The sequence below is a fragment of the Chiloscyllium plagiosum genome, chromosome 2 (assembly GCF_004010195.1).
Source record: "Chiloscyllium plagiosum isolate BGI_BamShark_2017 chromosome 2, ASM401019v2, whole genome shotgun sequence".
NCBI lineage: Eukaryota > Metazoa > Chordata > Chondrichthyes > Orectolobiformes > Hemiscylliidae > Chiloscyllium > Chiloscyllium plagiosum.
This window is the reverse complement of record NC_057711.1, coordinates 144,051,373-144,069,373: the sequence shown is the minus strand read 5'-3', so window position 1 is coordinate 144,069,373 and position 18,001 is coordinate 144,051,373. Positions and strand designations below refer to the sequence as shown.

Here is an 18,001-nt window from a genome sequence, read left to right as displayed (position 1 = left end):
TATTATCACCTTGCATAGGAAGCAACAAATTAGATGTGGTATGGTCAGCATATTATCCTTTTGGTGCACTCTAAGTAACGACACTATCAGTGTCTGATGCTCCAAAACTGAAGCTCCTTACATCAATCAAAATTGGTAACTTGGTTTCACAAAAATCTAAGCTTAGTCTTCTATGCTAAGAAAAATTTACTGAAGCCCAGCATTCTGGGTTGGTGGTAAATGTGAGGAATACCCTGATGGACTTGTCTAGCATGCTATCCTCAGCCGTATGAAGTGACCAACTGTGGACGTGTTGATTACATTCTTTTTAAATATAAAATCCCTACAATGTGGAAACAGCCATTTTGGCCCAACAGGTCCACACTGACCCTTTGAAGAGTAACCCATCCAGCCCCATTTCCCTACTCTATTACTTTACATTTCCCCCTGACTATGCGCCTAACCTACAAATTCCTGAACACGAGGAGCAATTTAGTATGGCCAATCCACCTAGCCTGCACATCTTTGGATTGTGGGAGGAAACCAGAGCACACAGAGGAAAACCATGCAGCCGCTAGGAGAATGTGTGAGCTCCACACAGTTGCCCAATGCAGGAATTGAACCCAGGTCCCTGGCACTGAGAGGCAGCAGTGCTAACCACTGAGCCACATCTTTTGCATTTCTTCTATCTGTCAAGAATAAGGGAATATTTAATGTTCTGTGAAGTTGTCCACTTCAGTATGAAAAACACAAGGGAAGAGTGTTATTTAAATAGTGATAGACTGGGAAATGTTATGTACAAGCGATCTGGGCATCCTTGTACACAGGTTACTGAAAGCAAATGGCACGTTGGCCTCATTCCAAGTGTGTTTGAGTACAGCAAGAAAATCTTACTCAGCTTTTAGATTAGATTACTTAGTGTGGAAACAGGCCCTTCGGCCCAACAAGTCCATACCGCCCTGCCAAAGCGCAACCCACCCATACCCCTACATTTATCCCTTACCTAACACTACGGGCAATTTAGCATGGCCAATTCACCTGACCTGCACATCTTTGGACTGTGGGAGGAAACCTGAGCACCCGGAGGAAACCCACGGGGAGAACATGCAAACTCCACACAGTTGCCTGAGGCGGGAATTGAACCCGGGTCTCTGGCGCTGTGAGGCAGCAGTGCTAGCCACCATGCCACCCACCGTGCAGCTGTCCAGTTCTGCATAAGACCACACCTAGAGTACTGTGCATGGTTTTGATCTCCCTACCTAAGCAAAGATATACTTGTCACTAGAGGAATACAGCAAAGGTTCAATGGACTGATTCCTGGGATGACAGTTTTGAGTTCTCATTGAAAAGTATGAAATTCTTAAATAGCTCGACAGATTAGATGTAGGGGTGTTATTTCCCTGATCTGAGATCCAGAACAAGAGATTGCAGTCTCTGGATACGTGAAAGGCCATTTCAGACTGAGATGGGAATTTTTTACACTCTAGTGAACCTGTAGAATTCTCTACCATAGAAGGACGTAGAGGTGAAGTCACTGAATATGTTGACAAAGGAAATAGATTTCTAAATACTAAAGTTGTCAAGAAGTATTAGGTGAGAGCTGTATTATGGTTGCTGAAAAATGTGTTGCTGGAAAAGTGCAGCAGGTCAGGCAGCATTCAAGGAGCAGGAGAATTGACGTTTCGGGTATAACGTCCTGCCTGAACGTTCCTGCATCCGGATCCAAATTTAATGAACTGTCCATTGACGTAAATAGGTTTTGCCAGACTCTGTTCAGATGGAATACCAGTATCCCCCCCCGGACATCTTTGGTATCTTTTTATCCTTATTCCCTTCAGGACAAACGTGATGTATATTACAGTATCAACCACTTGTGGTTGGGGTAAAGTGCTGCCACCAATCCTCATTAACAGTGGTAGATGATTAACCAGAAAAGGCTCTTGTCTTAACTAATATGGAGGGTTTTTGTATGATAGCAATAGGTGTAAGTTACATTGACTGGTTAACATCTGTAATTATGCCCATTGGGGACCAGAGGTGTCACCTCTAGCTCTGATGGGACTTTGCACACTACTGACTCTTCTCCACTCAAAGACTGAGACAAGTGATATTGTGGAGCTTATTGCAACTTTAGTGAGTTTGGAGAAGATTTGCAGCTCAGGTTGAGGTTCTGGATCTAAGTTTGCTCGCTGAGCTGGAAGGTTCGTTTTCATGCAGCTTTTATTGCAGCTTTGTTTTCAAAACCTTCTCCTGCTACAAAGGATTCTTGCATACTATTTCTGCCATTTATTTTTAGCTGAATCACATTTCTTCATGACTATTCCATTCAATACCTGGATGTTGTTTGTGGTCAGCACTGCTTTTGGGAGGTTCTTTGTGACAGTAAAAATGCGTACAATGTTCATAAAGGTAGTGGGTTGGAAGCGCAATAAAATGTCACCCATCACTTTCTACTGTACAGTGCTTGGTGGTAGATAAGAATACTGAGATTGGGCTCTGATCTGCCTTTAGAGTAGCTTGAGCTTTTATAGAGGTTTTACTGCCTTTTTACTTAAAATGCTGAAAATGAATTCGAATATTATTTGTTTCAGGTTACCCTATCATCAGTACTTTGGAGGAATATCAGCTTTAAGTAGAGAACAGCATGAAAAAATTAATGGGTTCCCAAATGATTACTGGGGCTGGGGAGGAGAAGATGATGACATCTACAACAGGTGTGTTTTTGGTTTAATTATCTCACAAAACCTTACTTTTAACTTGACTATGAATTACCTAGATGTTCTGACTACCTTTGTGCCTTTGGAGCAATGTGTGATTGTTTTGAAGTTTGCTTTCCAACAGGTATTCCTGCAGGAATTGCTGAAACTAAACACAGTTGGATATTTATCATTTTATTACTACTTTTACAGGACATGGGCTAGACTAGCACTTATTGTGTATCTCTAACATACCTTGATGTTGGTGGGGAGCTACTGTCTTGAACTGCTGTAATCAATGTGGTGAAGATATCCCATAGTCCTAGCGTTTTTATTTCTTTAATGCAACTGAAGCTTGTTTTGGCCACTTCACAAGAAAATAAACCTAATTATGGATCTGTTTCCCTAACTAATAAGATCGCTTTTACAGTAATTCAGATTCATAGTCATGTATGTATCAGCTTATCATTCCAAACTTATTCAGTTGATTAAATTTTGCTTTCCAAACTTCTGGAGGATTAGAATTAGTCTCCAAACTATTTGCCCTGGCCTCTGGATTACTCCCTCCATGCTCTAGTATTGTGTCTGCAGGGAATACTACATTGTTGGAAAGGTACTGAAATGCTTTGCCATCTGCCTGTCCCTGGGAAAACTTTGAAGAGCAAAGTGTTCTCCCGGTATCCTGGTCACACATTTCCAACAAATCTCGTTAATGTAGATTACCTGGTCATTGATCCTCTTTGTGCACAACGGCAGTTACATTTATCCAATTACCAGCAGACAATTTCATTTCAAAACAGCTCTCTGAAAAATTTTGACGTGCTTGTGGGAAAGATAAGATCCTGTGTTAATATAAATCTGACCCTTTTAATGTTCAAGCTTGCTCAAAGTCATATCAAAAATAATTAACTAATATGTTGGGTGCACTTAATTGCTTGAATTGAGGGTGAGATTCATATAGGGGGTTAATTGGACTTCTGCCCCATTCCAACGTACTACATAGAGCACCTATGTACAGGTATTAGCACATGAATTCTAAATGCATCTTAATGCTAAGGTCACTTGCCAATTATTCAGTTGCCAGTAAGTGTGTTACATTTATAATGTAGTATTTTTGCAACCTTTAAATGAAAATTATAATTAGGCCATAGCTGGAAAATGTGCATCATTAGAGGAAAGAGACACTAGCACCTTCCCATGACACAATGTGTGCCAAGGCAATAATTATAAGGAGTCAGCAACTAATTGCACATCAAGTGGTTTGTGTTTTTGACCCAGGTTTTACAGCGCATGTAGCTATATTTCTTTTCAACAAGTTGAAAAGATTTTATTTTCCATTTTAACTAATACAAAGGCATCAATTCTTCACCATTCTTCTCAATGGTTTTGAGACTGAAGTTGTAAAGGAATATAAACAGTAAGCTTGGCAAATGAAGTTTAGTGAGTACTTCAGTCTACACCCAAGGAAGACTTAAGTTGTAGGAGGAAATCTTGAGGGACAGGATTTGCATGTATTTTGGCAAGCTGAAAAATGTGTTGCTGGAAAAGCGCAGCAAGTCAGGCAGCATCAAAGGAGCAGGAGAATCGATGTTTCGGGCATAAGCCCTCCTTCAGGCTCCTTTGATGCTGCCTGACCTGCGCTTTTCCAGCAACACGTTTTTCAGCTCTGATCTCCAGCATCTGCAGTCCTCACTTTCTCCTAATGTATTTTGGCAAGGCAAGGACTGATTATGGATAGTCAACATGGCTTTGTGGGTGGGAAATCATGAGAGGGCATAGGTTTAGGGTGAGATGGGAAAGATATAAAAGAGACCTATGGGGCAACTTTTTCATGAAGAGGGTGGTGCATGTATGGAATGAGAAGTGGTGAAGGCTGGTACAATTGCAACGTTTAAAAGGCATCTGGATGGGTATATGAATAGGAATGGTTTAGAAGGATATGGGCCAAGTGTTAGTAAATGGCACTAGATTAGGTTGGGGTTTCTGGTCGGCATGGGCGAGTTGGACCAGAGGGTCTATTTCTGTACTGTACATATCTATCATTCTATGACTGTAATATTTCATCATGGAGAATCTCTAGGGGCCGTGGAGGACCACAGGGGTTTAGTTGTTACTGTTCTTGTGACATTAAAAAGTAAGCAGCCATGTGGAAAATCTGCTTTTATCTCGGTTAGTAATATCAAAGTAAAGAGATCTATCCTTGGCCCTTTCTTATTTCTCTCTTTCATGCTGTCTCTTTGCAAATTATCCAACAACTGACAGTTTCCACGTGTATGATCAGCACCCAGCTTGCCACCAAACCTCTGTGCACTGCCTCTGACTGATTTTTAACTTTTGTGGTTTGGTGTCATTTAATTCTTAATATTTTGGTTCCTTTATAAAGATGCAGGTTATATCTGCAGTTGGTTGTACTGCAGATTTGTGAAGCTTTCTCAGGCTTTAACTAACATCACCCATCCCAATTCCCCCCAAAAAATGCCAAGGGACAGTCTTGAGTTATTTTAGCATGTGAGGCAGTAATGCCAGTATTTGAAAAGCTGTTTTTTCAAGACGTTTACTATATTTAATGCCCATTCCTAGTTTCCATCAGATAGTGGTGACGTGTCATCTCCTGGAGTCCTGCTATTTCTAGTGCCGCCACAATGGGGCTGAGCTGGTGATTTCCATATCTCATGACTTCCTTGAAATAGTTTTAAATGATATGATTAAATTATTGTAGGTTCTGACCACTACAGGTGTTTTTTAATCCGCTTCTGGTGAGCATTTACAAACTTATGGAACTTCTTAGGCTAGTGTGTTTGATATGCACCCACAATATTTATTTCCATCAAATGCCTAAATTCTCCTTTCTCCAAGAAAAGTCCTTTTTTAGATCTGGCAATATTGTTTGCGTCAGTGATTTTACTGGATTTGTGTTCAATATTGTAAAATGATTTAGTCTGAATTCTTAATGGTAAACTGTTTCCTAGTTTTTGATTAATTTTCATAAATGAACCTACATTTCCTAAGCACATTTCCTAGCCAGGAACTCAATCGGTAAACCAGCTATTGTTGTTACTGACATTGAGGTAAGTAAAGGCTACTGATAGCAGGGGGAATTAGTAAAATGCAGATGCACAACAGGTTGTAGACGGTGTTAAAAGGGTGGAGTTGGCTATATAAATAGGGACAGTGTTGCATGGGAGTTGTACATGAAAATGAGAATTTGAAATTATTGTGTACATATCTGGTTTCCTTTTAAATTATAAAATTTCACTTGGAGTTCAGGAAAAGTTCACTCACTTACATTGATATCAGTAATGAGAAGTGGTCTAATATTAGTGTGTTTGACTTAATGACTTTTTAAAATTGATGGAGATGTTTTCTTTTGAGGATTTCAAGATAATTCCTCAATGCTGCATGGCTCTTGTGGACTGTGCATTGTGGTACAAGGTTATGGAGGACACTGAGATAGAATGAGTGAGCTGAGGAGCCGGGTAGTGGGTATGGTTTAGGATTGATGTTTGGAGGCAGTGGGGTTGTGGGCCGGTGTCTGTGAATTACACTGGTTGGGAAAACTGGCATTTTGTCTGAGAATTGAGGTAGGCCTTTTAACTGCTTTGCACCCACCTGCCTTTCTCATTCTGTCATGTCTCAATCTGCGCTGCTGACCTGAATCCTGTGCGAAAAGGCAGAGTTACATATTGGCTGTGTGTTGCCTCAGAAGGCATGAAAGTGTACATCTTGGATTTTCCTAAGGCAGCATGAAGATCATGCGCATGGCTCACTAGCTTTGCAATTTTGAGTGAAATTCAACAAGTGATGGAAGGCATTGAATATCTTATAGCATTTGAAAGTTGAGACAAAAATAACTTAGGAATCTGTGTTTCTGATTAAGACTGATTTTGGCTTCAGAAAGTACAAAACAGGATGTCCCAAAAATTAATATGGACTGTACAGAACATTCCAAATTGAGGTAATCCAGGAAATGGTAAGTTTTTTTTCAAAAATAAACAATTGTGTGAAGAACTAGCCAGAGAAAAAGAGACCAGTAGAAGTGAACAAAATAATGTGACATTGCATGGGTAGGTGAAATGCTACCTAATTCAAACAGAAGAGATGGTAAGCATAATGTGTTGAAGCAGCTTGAGCAGACACTCCTTAGTTTTGACAGCAATGATGAGCTGTACAGTGATTGGGAACTATTTCAGAAAAACAAAGCAGCAACTAGTGATGTGTAGATCTGAGTTTGTGTAGCACCCATGTAGTTCTTTGTTCAGATGAAATCATCACTTCTCAATCTGGTATTTTTGGTCTCATGGAGATTTGCAAAGCCTTTCCACAAGTCTACAAAATAATATGAATGGTGCATCTTTGTTTCGAAGTTTAAAAGTTAGATCGACTTCCTGGACCAAACTGAAGATAGATGTGAGGTGCTGTGTTTTGGGAAAACCAAATCAGGGCAGGAGTTATACACTTAATGGGAAGGTCCTGGGGAGAGTTATAGAACAAAGAGAGCAGGTTCATAGTTCCTTGAAAATAGAGTCACAGGTAGATAAGGTAGTGATGAAGGCATTTGCTGTGCTTTCCTTTATTGGTCAGAGCACTGAGTATAGGAGTTGGGAGGTCATGTTGCAGACGTACGGGACATTGGTTAGCCACTTTTTTAATATTGCATGCAATTCTGGTCTCCTTCCTATCGGAAGGATGTGCAACTTGAAAGGGGTCAGAAAAGATTTACAAGGATGTTGCCAGGGTTGGAGGATTTGAACTATGGGGAGAGGCTGAATAGGCTGGGGCTGTTTTCCCTGAAGCATTGGACACTGAGGGGTGACCTTCAGTTTTATGAAATGATGAGGGGCATGAATAGGATAAATAGACATGGTCTTTTCCCCAGGGTGGGGGAGTCAAGAACTAAAGGGCATAGGTTTAGATTGAGGGGGGGGAAGATATGAGACCTATGGGTGGTACGTGTATGGAATGAGCTGCCAGAGGAGGCTGGGTACAATTGCAACATTTAAAAGGCATCTGGGTGGGTATACGCATAGGAAGGGTTTAGTGGGGTATGAGCCAATTGCTGGCAAATAGGACAAGATTAGTTTCGGATATCTGGTCAACATGGATGAGTTGGACCAAAGGGTGTAAATCAATGCTGTGTATCTCTGTGACAGCTGAAATGTTTTAGTTGTGGCTTTATTTTTTAAATCCCTGTACAGTGACTAGATGGATATTTACCATTGCAATTAGAAGGCATAATTTGATCTCAATAGCAATTATCGACCCAACCCAGTTTGAGAAACAAACGATGCGGTGGTGACACATGGGCCATGCATGTTGCTCACCTTGTACGGTTACTGTTCAGCTAAAGGGAGGGTTTGATTTTTCATCTCACTTTGTTTATTGTATGAAGCAACCCTGCCAAAACTTATTTTGCAATTGCTTTGAATAGAAATCTGATGATATTAACAATACCCAGCCCCCACCCCTGTGGCAAAAAAAACAATCTGTCATCCCCTCATAGCACCTGCATCAGTCAGGGTGCTGCTGACTGGAGTTATCTGGCCTCCATTTGCTGCTCTTTGAGCATTGACTATAGTCCCTGCAATGGCTACCACTCAAACCCAGTGCTGCTAAGAACACAGCTGATTTGGCTGCTGCACTCTAAAGGATAACTTCCTTCCCAGATAGAGTGAGGGTCCTACTCTTAGCCAGTTAACATCTGGCCCAGTGTTAAATGGCTCTGTAACATGTGATTTTGATTTAATTTGAACAAAGTTGATTTGAGTACAAAAGATTTGAGTGGTAAAAAGGGAAGCGGAGTATAAATTAGATGGATGCTCTAAGTTGCCAAACTAACTAAAAATGATCAACCTACAGAATCTTTTTAATTGAACATAACGGTAGAGGAAAAATGCGTTCAGGCGTTAGTTATTAATGCTGTTATGATTCCACTTGATGCTGTTACGGGACAAGTTAGATTCCAGAGTGAAATTGGGCAAAATAAATCATTTTTTCATTTTAACAAGGTGATCTTTCACTGAAACAGAAAATGCAATACTGCAGATTTGGTTTGAACAAAAGACAAGTTTATTCCAAAAAGGAAATTGGTCTAAAATATTAACCAAACTATTTATGTAAAACAAATTTAAAGATTTCAAATCAAAAATACAATGTCATTAATGCCATTACAGTATTCTAACAAGAGGCAGTGCTCTCCTGTATTCCACATGACTTAGCCGTGGCTTCAAAATCGTGTCATGATAATCTGCTGGCCACTTTTCTGCTGGCCACTTTCCTGCTGCTTAATATAATTGAAGGTAGACTTTCTCAGCTTTGAATCATCACCTTCAGGGTTTTAACCGAACATTTCTAGTCTGAAACTTTAAAACTAAACTCTTTACACTGAGTAGCCTTCTTTCTTAATTCCTAAACTACCTCACTTTTTTCCGAAGCAGCTGTTTCTCAGATCCAGCTACAGCCAAGATTTCTGTAAATTTCTGCACATGCAAATTAATTGGTAAACTCCTACCAGCACATGCGCAACCTATATGCCACTGGTTCACAATTTAGTTTTGTGCTGAAAGATAGGACTAAATGACTTCCTTCACCTTCTCAAGCTCGCATTTGAGTCATGAACAATTTTATCAAGATTGAGTACATCAAAAATAGTTTACTTATTTATAGCTTTTAACATTATGAAGTGCCATTTATACTTCAGGAAGATATAAAGTTGATGCCCAGGTACAATGGGGATACTGGGTATTGTCTTTTGATAAATTCTAAAGGATGAAATGGTGGTTGGATGGATTATGGTGGTGAGTGAATGATGGTTATGAAGGGAAATGCCAACTGTTGAAATTGGCTGACTATTCATAAACATCATTTGCTTATTAAAGGAAGAGACCTGTACGAGAGACAGAGTCAGGGAAACAACAAAAGTTCATAGAGTTGGACAAATTACAGATGGGTGACCGAATTTAAAGATGAGAATGATAAATAGAGACATAGTCTACCTGCAACTCCACTTTCAATAAGCTATGAATCTGCACTCCAAGATCTTTGTTCAGCAACACTCCCTAGGACCTTACTATTAAGTGTATGAGTCCTGCTAAGATTTGCTTTCCCAAAATGCAGCACCTCACATTTATCTGAATTAAACTCCACTGGTCACAGGTCTCCAGTCTGAAAAACAACTCCACCACCACCACCCTCTGTCTTCTACCTTTTTGAGCCAGTTCTGTATCCAAATGTCTAGTTCTCCCTGTATTCCATCAGATCTAACCTTGCTAACCAGTCTCCCATGGGGAACCTTGTCGAGCGCCTTACTGAAGTCCATGTAGATCACATCTACTGTCCTCCTCAATCCTTTGTTAATTCAAAAAATTCAATTAAGTTTGTGAGACATGATTTCCCATGCACAAAACCATGTTGACTATCCCTAATCAGTCCTTGCCTTTTCAAATACATATACACCCTGTCCCTCAGGATTCCCTCCAACAACTTGCCACCACCAATGTCGGGCTCACTGGTCTATAGTTCCCTGGCTTGTCCTTACACCCTTCTTAAACAGTGGCACCACTATAGCCAAACTCCAGTCTTCCAGCACCTCACTTGTGACTATCGATGATGCAAATATCTCAGCAAGAGGCCAGCAACCTCTTCCCTAGCTTCCCACAGAGTTCTAGGGTACACCTGATCAGGTCCTGGGGATTTATCCACCTTTATGCATTTCAAGACATCCAGCACTTCCTCCTCTGTAATATGGACACTTTTCAAGGTGTCACCATGTATTTCCTTACATTCTGTATCTTCCATATTCTTTTCCATAGTGAATACTGATGCAAAATACTCATTTTAGTATCTCCCCCATTTTTCTGCGGCTCCGCACAAAGGCGGCCTTGCTGATCTTTGAGGGGCCCTATTCTCTCCCTAGTTACCCTTTTGTCCTTAATTTTGATTTTACAAATACATTGGCATTCTTCAGCTTTTCTATGACATTCATGTGATGGTGTAAGGGATACTGTCAAATTATAGTAGATATTTGAAATGTACTTTTCAACATTCGTATTTTCCCCAAATTGTCCTGGATAACTTTAACTTTGGATCATACAGCACGGAAACAGACCCTTCATTCCAACTGGTCCATACCAACCAAGTTTCCCAAACAAAACTAGTCCCACTTGCCTGCATTTGGCCCAATTCCCTCTAAATCTTTTCTATTCATGTAGTGTCCAAATGTCTTTTAAATGTTGTAACTGTACCATCGTCTTTCACTTCCTTTGGCAATTCATTCCATATATGAACCTGTCTCTCTGAAAAAGCTGCCCCTCTGGTCGCTTTTAAATCTTAACCCGCTCACTTTTTAAATTATGCCCTCTAGTTTTGAAATCTCATCTCCTCAAATAGACATTTGCTGTTCATTATAAACCTCTCTAAGGTCACTCCTTAATCACCACCACAAGTTGCAATTCCTCAACTTTGAAAAGTGCCTGTTTTACACTTGTTAGGTGGCTTTTCAGATGTGTTATCATTCACAAGGGGTCTGATTCCACAGGCCCTGTGGGAAGATCAAGCTAAAAGTTTAAGCAAGTTTTCCTGTGTTCTCAATATCCTATTCTATTGCTTATTAGCTTCTGAACCAGAAGGTGGTAATTTTGTTGCAATTTCTAGGCCAAGGTGAAGTTAGATGTACAATGCTTTCAATAGATGCATAATTATTTCTCCCAAGAGTAAAAGTTGCATGCAGGCACTATTTAGGGCGAGGGTTACTTGGAGAGACAGTGAATGTGCACACTCCCCACACAGTTGCCCAAAGCTGGAATCCAACCCGGATCCCTGATGCTGTGAGGGAGCGGTGCTAACCATGCTAGCCTCCACTGAGCCACCATGCCACCCAGCTGTATCTGATTACAGAATGCTTCAGTTCAAAGTCCTCTGCAACCACTTCAATTACTGCTTTTTCAAACAGCTATACAAATCACACATATGAGAAAGTGAGGACTGCACATTCTGGAGATCAGAGCTGAAAATGTGTTGCTGGCAAAGCACAGCAGGTCAGGCAGCATCCAAGGAGCAGGAGAATCGACGTTTCGGGCATGAGCCCTTCTTCAGGAAACCACACATACTGTGGCTCAGGTTGCTTGCTTTGCAAAACAAGCAGTAATCCTTTAAAACACTGGTTTTAAAAAATGTTCTTCCCTCATTTCCGTCCATAATTTTAAAAAGCACAAAAGTAATAAAAAGGCATGTCTTTACAATTTGTTCCAACTATTTTCCAACTCATTTTTACACTTGGGAAAACTAATGTGAGGCTAAATGCTAGTGAAACAAAAGAGCAATAAGAAGACAGGAACACTCAGTATGTAATTTGCATATTGTGGGTCAACTTTGTAACAGTGTTATTAGATGTACTGACTCTTCACCCAGTCTTTCAATATTACTGCTGGTGAAAGACTCAGTGAATGCTTGCTCTCCTACCTTCCCTGCAGTCCCCACTCCTCTCTGCCTTTTTCTGTCCTGTTCCTCCCCTTCCCATTCCAAAACAGTGATTTATCTTTGCACTCCCAATACATGCATTAATGAGTCACTGAATGACCACCTCCCCTCCCCACATGCAGGAACTAGCTCATCTAACCAACCTCGCCTCCCAAACTCACTAAACATGCACAAATCAACCCCTCTTCAAGCATCGCCTACACACAGGATTCACCCTGCTCTCCTCGTCTGACAAGGTATTCGTTTTGGTCTTATTTGCGAAAGTGAAGCAGAGAAGCCAACCTGCGATAAAGAGCAAGGGACTGAAGGGGTAACTCACTTGCCTGCCCCTGTATGGAGTTTGCTACCAGTTTCTATTATGCTGAGTTACTACAGTTTTAATGATTCGAAGATAACAGGTATATGGTGAAAGATGTTTGAAACCATCTTTTTTTTTTTTGGAGAGTGCTGATGCTGGCTCATTGGATCAAGTGTCTGATCTCTGAGTTGTGCCAGATATTTCTACTTACTTTTATTTTAAGTTAAAATGCGCAGAGTCCATTAGGTATTTTTCTAGTCACATTCTGCTTTGCTTAGATTAAATTCCCTACATTATGGAAACAAGCCATTCGGCCCTTTGAAAAGAGTAACCCACCCAGACCCATTCCCCTACCTTTATTGCCCTACTTTTACTCCTGACTAATGCACCTAACAGTATGGGAAATTTAGCATGACCAATTCATCTGATCTGCACGTCTGTGGGCTGTGGGATGAAACCAGAACACCCGGAGGAAACCCACACAGACCAGGGGAGAATATGCAAACTCCACACAGACCATAGTCGAGGTGGGAATCAAACCCAGGTCTTGGTGCCACTGTGAGGCAGCATTGCTAACCACTGAGCCACTATGCCGCTCTCTAAAACTATATATACTGGTACAGGAATCTAATAACTTCTAGATTTGTCCTTAGATTACCTTCTGGTGTAAGATGAAAGAAAAGCAGAAACAAAATTCTAGTCCTTAAAGTTTTTTGGTGGTTGAAGGCATAGCCACCAGTGGTGGAATTCCTAAAATCTGCAATGATCAAAAGGTCAGAATAAGGCAGAACATAAGTATTGAAAAGGCTATAGGGTTGAAGGAGATTAAAGCAATAAGGAAGACCATGGAGGAATTGAGGGTAAGAATGAGAATTTTAAAATCAGCCTGTTGTTTAACTAGGGGTTAATGTAGACCAGCAGGCATTGCATGGTGAGTGAATGGACTTTAAATGAGCAAGGATATAAGTGGCATATTTATGGAGAGCAGAAAGTGGGTGCTGCCCAGGTGTGCATTTAAATACTGACATCTGGGACTTTAGTTGAATGGAATTTCTCATTTATTGGATGCTTAGACAAGGAATCTAACAATCTGTGGATAGTGAAAAGGCTGCGAAAGGTGATGCAGTAGTGTTGAGTGTCGATGTACTTCTGGAAACTTTTTCCAGATTACATTATTGTGGCCAAATATGTAGATGGGGAAAAAAAATTAAGGCTAGATTCTTGGGGGTGCAAGAAGAAATAGACCAAGACTGGGAAGCAAATCCATGAGAGGTAATTCAGTGGCTACGATTTGATAATAGAATCACGTGTACAGTCCCACTCAGCTAGACAATGGTAAAGAGACATTAGAAGAATTAACTTTTTGAAATCCTCCTTTCTTTCCTAATAGGATAATTTTCAAAGGCATGAGGATTTCACGTCCAAATGGCGGCATCGGGAAATGCCGTATGATCAAACATAACAGAGATAGAAATAATGCACCTAACCCTCAGAGGTAAGTTGTTGTCTGAAACAGTGTAGCATATTTTAAATTCTGATTTGATATTGCAAGCACTTACTTGATTGGGAGAGAGAAATGGAATTAATTTTGCAATTCAGCTAGTCATACTCTTTCTCTATCTATAGTTGCTTCACCTACTGAGCTTGTTCAACATTCGTTTTATTTCAGTTTTTCAGCTGCCAGTGTGTTGCACCATAAATAGAGTGTTAGGGCAAAAATTGAATACCTTTATGGGCAAGATACTCTCCCAGCTGTCTTAAGTTGGTGCCCTCTGGTTTTAACTTGTGGCTTTGGAAGCTGGCTCCCTTACTCTATGAAGCTCTTCAGGGCTTCAAACATCTTTGCCAAATCTGCTGTTAGCCTTCCTTTTTGTTTATTTAAAAAAAAACTTCATCTATCCATATTAATGCAATCCCTTATTGGTGGAGCAATTCCAGTAGATATTGTTGCTGTTCTGTTAGTTGTCCACCACCATTATAACCAGATCTGATAAGTCTGCAGGGCTTGCATCTTATCCATTCATTCACCTATACTTTCATTGAACCAGGATAAATCTCCCTTTTGGTGGCTGTTGTAGGGTGGGGCTTATGCTGGGCCATGAGGTTATAGATTGAGTTTAAAGGCAATTCTGCTGATGGCCCATATTGTATTATGGACACTGAGCTTTTATATGCTAGATTTGTTTGAAGTTCATCCATTTAACACAGGAGTGCCAACACATCATGGAGGGTGTCCTTAGTATGAAGATAGGACATTGATGGTGAAGTGGTCACTCAGGGATATTGTTTGGACAGATGTATCTGCAAGCAGTCGATTGCTGAGGTCAAGGGGAGGTTCTGCCAGGGCCACTCATCTCCTGACCTCATTACAGCCTTGTTCAAATGTGACAAGTGCTGAATTCCAGAGGTACAGTGAGAGTGACAGCCCTTGACATTAAGGTGGCAATTGAGTGTGTGACATCAAGTAGCTCTGGCAAAATTAGAATCGAGGGGAAAGCTCAACTGGTTGGAGTCCTACCTGGCATAAGGAAGATGGGTGTTGGACGGCAGTCGTCTCAACTCCAGGCTGTCTCTACAGGAGTTCCTCAGGGTAGCGTCCTTGGTTCAACCATCTTCAACTGCTTTATCAATGACTTCCCTCTATCGTGAGGTCAGAAGAGAGGATGATTGCACAATGTTCAGCACCATTTGCGATGACTGGTCCATGACAAAGTGCAACAAGACTTGGGCAAAGTGGCAAGTAACATTTCTGCCATACTTGCCAGGCAATGATCATCTCCAATACGAGACAGTGTAACTGCCCCTTGACTTTCAGTGGTGGTGTTGTCGCTGAATCCCTCATGACCAACATCCTAGGGGTTGCCATTGACCTGAAACTCAACTCAACTGGGCTTGCCATATAAATAATGTCTTCAAGAGTAGATAATCAGCTAACTATACTGCAGCAAGTAACAAAAAACCAGACTCCCAAAATCTAATCCCTCATCTATAAGACACATCAAGAATTTGATGGAACCCCTCCCACCCATCTGGATAGGTGTAGCTCCATCAACATAATGTCCTGGATAGAAACTTGACAAAACAGACCACTTGATTGGCACTGCATTCACAACGTCCATTGCTCAGCAATGTGTACCATCGATAAAATACATTTTGGGGGAGCCAATGGACTCATGGTATTATTGCTCGACTATTAATCTGGGGACCTGGGTTCGCTTCCTGCCATGTCAGATCGTGGAATTTGTTTGATTTTTAAAATCTGGCATTAAAAGTCTGATGCCCATGAAACCATTGTTGCTTTTCAGAAAAAACCCATCTGGTTCACTGATGTCCATTTGGGAAGAAAACTGCCATCCTTACCTGGTCTGGCCTACATGTGACTCTATACCCACAGCAATGTGGTTGACTCTCAACTGGCCTCTGGACAGTTAGGGATGGGCAATGATTGCTGGCCTAGCCAGCAACGTGCACAAAGTTCTATTTAGAAAAGAATTTCACCAAAGATCCTTAGACAGCACCTTCCAAGCCCATAACCACATATCTAGAAGGACAGGGGCAACAATACATGGGTACTCCACCTGCAAGTTCCACTCCAAGTCACTGTCCATCCTGACTTGGGATTTATCACCTTTCCTTCACTGTCATTGGGTCAATATCCTGGAATTCTCTCCCTTAGGGCAGTGTGGGTCTACCCACAGCACATTGACTGCAGCAGTTCAAGAAGGCAGCTCGCCACCAGCTTCTCAGGGCAACTAGGGCAATAAATGCTGGCCAGCCAGCAACTCGTCCCAGAAGTGGATTTTTTTTAAAGACTTTTTTTTTTCCCCTCCTGTTGGTTCCCTCACCAGCTGCTTCAGACCCAGTCTTGAAGTAATGCCTTTAGGACCCAGCCACTTTAGTCTTTAGTGATGTGACTTGGTGCTGCATATTGACACCACACCAAGAATGTATTCTGTGCCCTTGCAAGCCTCCGTGCTTCCTCCAAATTGTGGTCATATAGGAGTAATAGTGATTCATTAGTGGAGGGACAAGGCAGTTTGCAAGGACAAGACTGACTGACCAGCATTCTCCATGCAAACAGCTACCACAGTACGGATTGTGATACAGATCACTCCCTGGCCTGTTATTGTGCTGTATAAATTTACTCTAACCTTCTGAAAACTCATACATGATATATCTGCTGCATTCCTCATGCCTATCTTTTCAAAACAATTAATTCTTTCAATTAACATTTTCCTTTTAATATGTGCTTGCAGTTCTTGAGCTACCTATAAATGTCTAAATACCCAGGCAGATTAATTTTATGGTACAATGAAATAGTCCAAATACAAATTCAACCTTTCCATGTAAGCATGAATTCTAGATATGTAAATTTTAATAGAAATGTGTTCTTATTAATATACTATTGGTTATTCTGAAATATTTGCTTACAGGTTTAACAGAATTTCTAAAACAAGACAGACAATGCAGCATGATGGTTTAAATTCACTCAAGTATACAGTGTTAGAGGTCAAGAAATATCCTTTATACACCTTTATTGATGTGGATGTCGGTGGGCCTGGAAGACAACCTTCAGGATAAGTGGCGAAGAACTCAGTTCTTAAATTGAAGAGCCTTTCCCTTCATACTGACTACCATATGTGCCTTATTAATTTACTTTTGTGTGCTACGTTTTCTCCTTGTTTATCAGAGATAAAGTTGAACTCAAATTGCCACTCAGATTTCATCATGTAAACTCCAGAAACTTGAACATTTCATTGAGTGGACAATTTCAGAATTACGCTGTTATTTCAAAAACACTTTTGAAGTCTGAATGCAAGAATTATCCTCCATTATGTTTTCAAAACCAGGTGTGACTTTCAGGCTCTCGGGAACACTGTCACTGTTTTAAATATGTTGCTTTTTCAGTCAGTCATCAGCTGAGGTGTGTGCTTTTATTTCACTTCGGATTGCCTTTGAAACTTGCGTAATTTGTGTGCCCACACTGACTTCTGAGAATGTGATATCTGAAATGTGATTTGGACTCAGCAAAGGCAAGCTGTCTAGTTGTCAATGAATTGCATTTCACTGTTCGACTGATTTTGGCTAAGATGGTTGAAGTTTCTCCAAACAACATAGAATTTGAAGAGTAATGTCCCAGCAGAATTCAGCTATACATTGTGAATTTGCATGTTGTGGAAATGACTTCAGCTCACTGGGGATCCTGACTATGGAATTAACAACTAGATTATGTTGGTAAAAACAAACTGCAGATGCTGGAAACCAGATTCTGGATCAGTGGTGCTGGAAGAGCACAGCAATTCAGGCAGCATCCTGAATTGCTGTGCTCTTCCAGCACCACTGATCCAGAACTAGATTATGTTGCCAGTTTGTCTTTTTGCAATTTTTCACAAAATGAGTGATCCTGATAAGACCATAAGATATAGGAGCAGCATTAGATCATTTGGCCCATTGGGTCTGCTCCTCCATTCAGTGGTCCCATTTATTGCCCATCCTTCATTCTTGTATTTGCAGTCATGCTGTTTCTATGTTGCTATTGATTAGGACATTCAGG

The 18,001-nt window shown here is 40.8% G+C and overlaps 1 protein-coding gene across 1 annotated transcript in view; it reads left to right on the top strand.

The window, feature by feature from the left end:
• Window positions 1-17,708, top strand: part of LOC122558311 (beta-1,4-galactosyltransferase 1-like) — a 45,806-nt gene extending 28,098 nt beyond the window's left edge. Inside the window, exons 4-6 of the mRNA XM_043706739.1 lie at window positions 2,571-2,693; window positions 13,838-13,942; window positions 16,881-17,708. Of these exons, the coding sequence (XP_043562674.1) occupies window positions 2,571-2,693; window positions 13,838-13,942; window positions 16,881-17,028 (376 nt within the window). The 3' untranslated portion in view covers window positions 17,029-17,708. The remainder of the gene's footprint in view (window positions 1-2,570; window positions 2,694-13,837; window positions 13,943-16,880) is intronic.
• Window positions 17,709-18,001: the final 293 nt, after the last annotated feature.